Source organism: Myotis brandtii, unplaced genomic scaffold (genome assembly GCF_000412655.1).
Source record: "Myotis brandtii unplaced genomic scaffold, ASM41265v1 scaffold358, whole genome shotgun sequence".
NCBI lineage: Eukaryota > Metazoa > Chordata > Mammalia > Chiroptera > Vespertilionidae > Myotis > Myotis brandtii.
The window spans coordinates 3,492,793-3,494,524 of NW_005363772.1; the positions used below are offsets into that span (position 1 = coordinate 3,492,793).

General features: G+C 47.3%; 1 protein-coding gene across 1 annotated transcript in view; it reads left to right on the forward strand.

Moving 5' to 3' along the window:
* Nucleotides 1-1,519: 1,519 nt before the first annotated feature.
* The window catches only part of MED21 (mediator complex subunit 21), a 7,025-nt gene continuing 6,812 nt past the window's right edge, over nt 1,520-1,732 (forward strand). The window contains exon 1 of the mRNA XM_005871833.2: nt 1,520-1,616. Within this exon, the coding sequence (XP_005871895.1) occupies nt 1,575-1,616 (42 nt within the window). The 5' untranslated portion in view covers nt 1,520-1,574. The remainder of the gene's footprint in view (nt 1,617-1,732) is intronic.

The window sequence follows — 1,732 nt, forward strand, 5'->3', positions numbered from 1 at the left end:
TGATTTTTTACAGAGAGGAAGGGAGAGGGATAGAGAGTTAGAAACATCGATCAGCTGCCTCCTGCACACCCCCTACTGGGGATGTGCCTGCAACCAAAGTACATGCCCTTGACTGGAATCGAACCTGGGACCCTTCAGTCTGCAGGTCGACGCTCTATCCACTGAGCCAAACCAGTTAGGGCTATATTAGCCTTTTATTATATAGGATTATTTGGGAATGGGAGAGGAGGTGAAGCAGAAGTGAGCTTCCCAGTTAGCTTCTTAGTTTGGGGTCCTAGTAGATCCAACAAGCTAAATTCTCCATGGACAGTTTCCCTCATTTTCCCCCTATCCCAGGAGGATAATCGGAGATAGTCTGAGAAAGAGAATGAGTCTGTTTCAAGTCCACAAACCAGTCATTGGCTGATTAAAGGCAATTTTCTTTCCCACTATCCCCAGTCTAACTTCCCTTAATACCAAGTTTATACTGTCACTCGTCCCCCTTAAACTCCCAATAGATCCCAACTCTAAGTCTAAATTGCACAGTTCATCTTTTAAAAAATTGAACCTGCCCTTCCTGTGCCTGTCGCTTATTTTCCAGGAACCTCTCTCTTCTGACTACACCCTGTAAACCTCCACTCTCCTCTCCACTAACCGTCACACTGATTTCCTTCAATCATACAAACAAGAGATGGGTATTAGCTGCTACACTCACATCTTACCCGCTAACTCCAAATGCTCTTCTCACTTCTGCGAGTGGAGACCTTCCTTCTCTGTACTCTTCCAACACAGGCAATACCGCTCACTTTGTACTTAATTGTTTCAGTCAGTTTCCCCAGCACACACTCAGAATTAAAGCACACACCCAGTCTCCACTTGGATAAAGGCCTTTCTCAAAAACAACAGAGGAGGCATCCTAACCCTGCCATTCCGGATATTCGGGTGATTTTTAATTTGTATTTGTTGAGGTCTAAGTTGGTATTGTGACTCCCAAGTATTCTTGAGTTGCTTGCTGTATATGTTCTGTGGTTCATCTGGAAAGCAAAAGCAATGTAAAATAAATACTCAAGTAGATGTTTAAAAAGGAATACATGGGCCGGGCTGGCATGGCTCAGTGGTTGAGCCTTGACCTATGAACCAGGGGTTGTGGGCTCGTTCCCCAGTGATTCGCTCTCATCATTGATGTTTCTGTCTCTCTCCCCATCTCCTTTCCTCTCTGAAATCAATATTATATATATATATTAAAAAGGAATACGTGGGAGGGTAGGGAAAATTAACGTTTAAAAACCGCAGAACCTAATCTCCATAAAGTGTTTACTACCTAGAAGCCTGGAAAACAGTAGAGTATGTTAGCTCCCAAAGCCAGAGGGCCCCAGACAGCCCCCAAGTTATTGAAAATAGACTCAGAGGAGGCCTTTCCCCGATGGAGCTGGTCTAAGTGATGTGAGTAATAAGCCTCAGCCAAGTCCTACCTGTCAAGTTGTGCTCGACTCCACCCATCCCGAGAACGCGGCCCTGTGATTGGCCACGACGCATCCTAGCGCTGCCCAATCGCGTGCCAGCAGCCGCAGCGTCCTTTCACTCGGGAGAGAAACATGGCGGACCGGCTCACGCAGCTGCAGGACGCCGTGAACTCGGTGAGCAATTCCACTCGATTAGTCTCCGTCTTCCCCTTTTCTCGGTAAAGCGAGGGAGGAAAAGGGGCTCGAGACGCGACACCCGGGAGTGGAGGGCGGACCGAAACGGCTTCTGC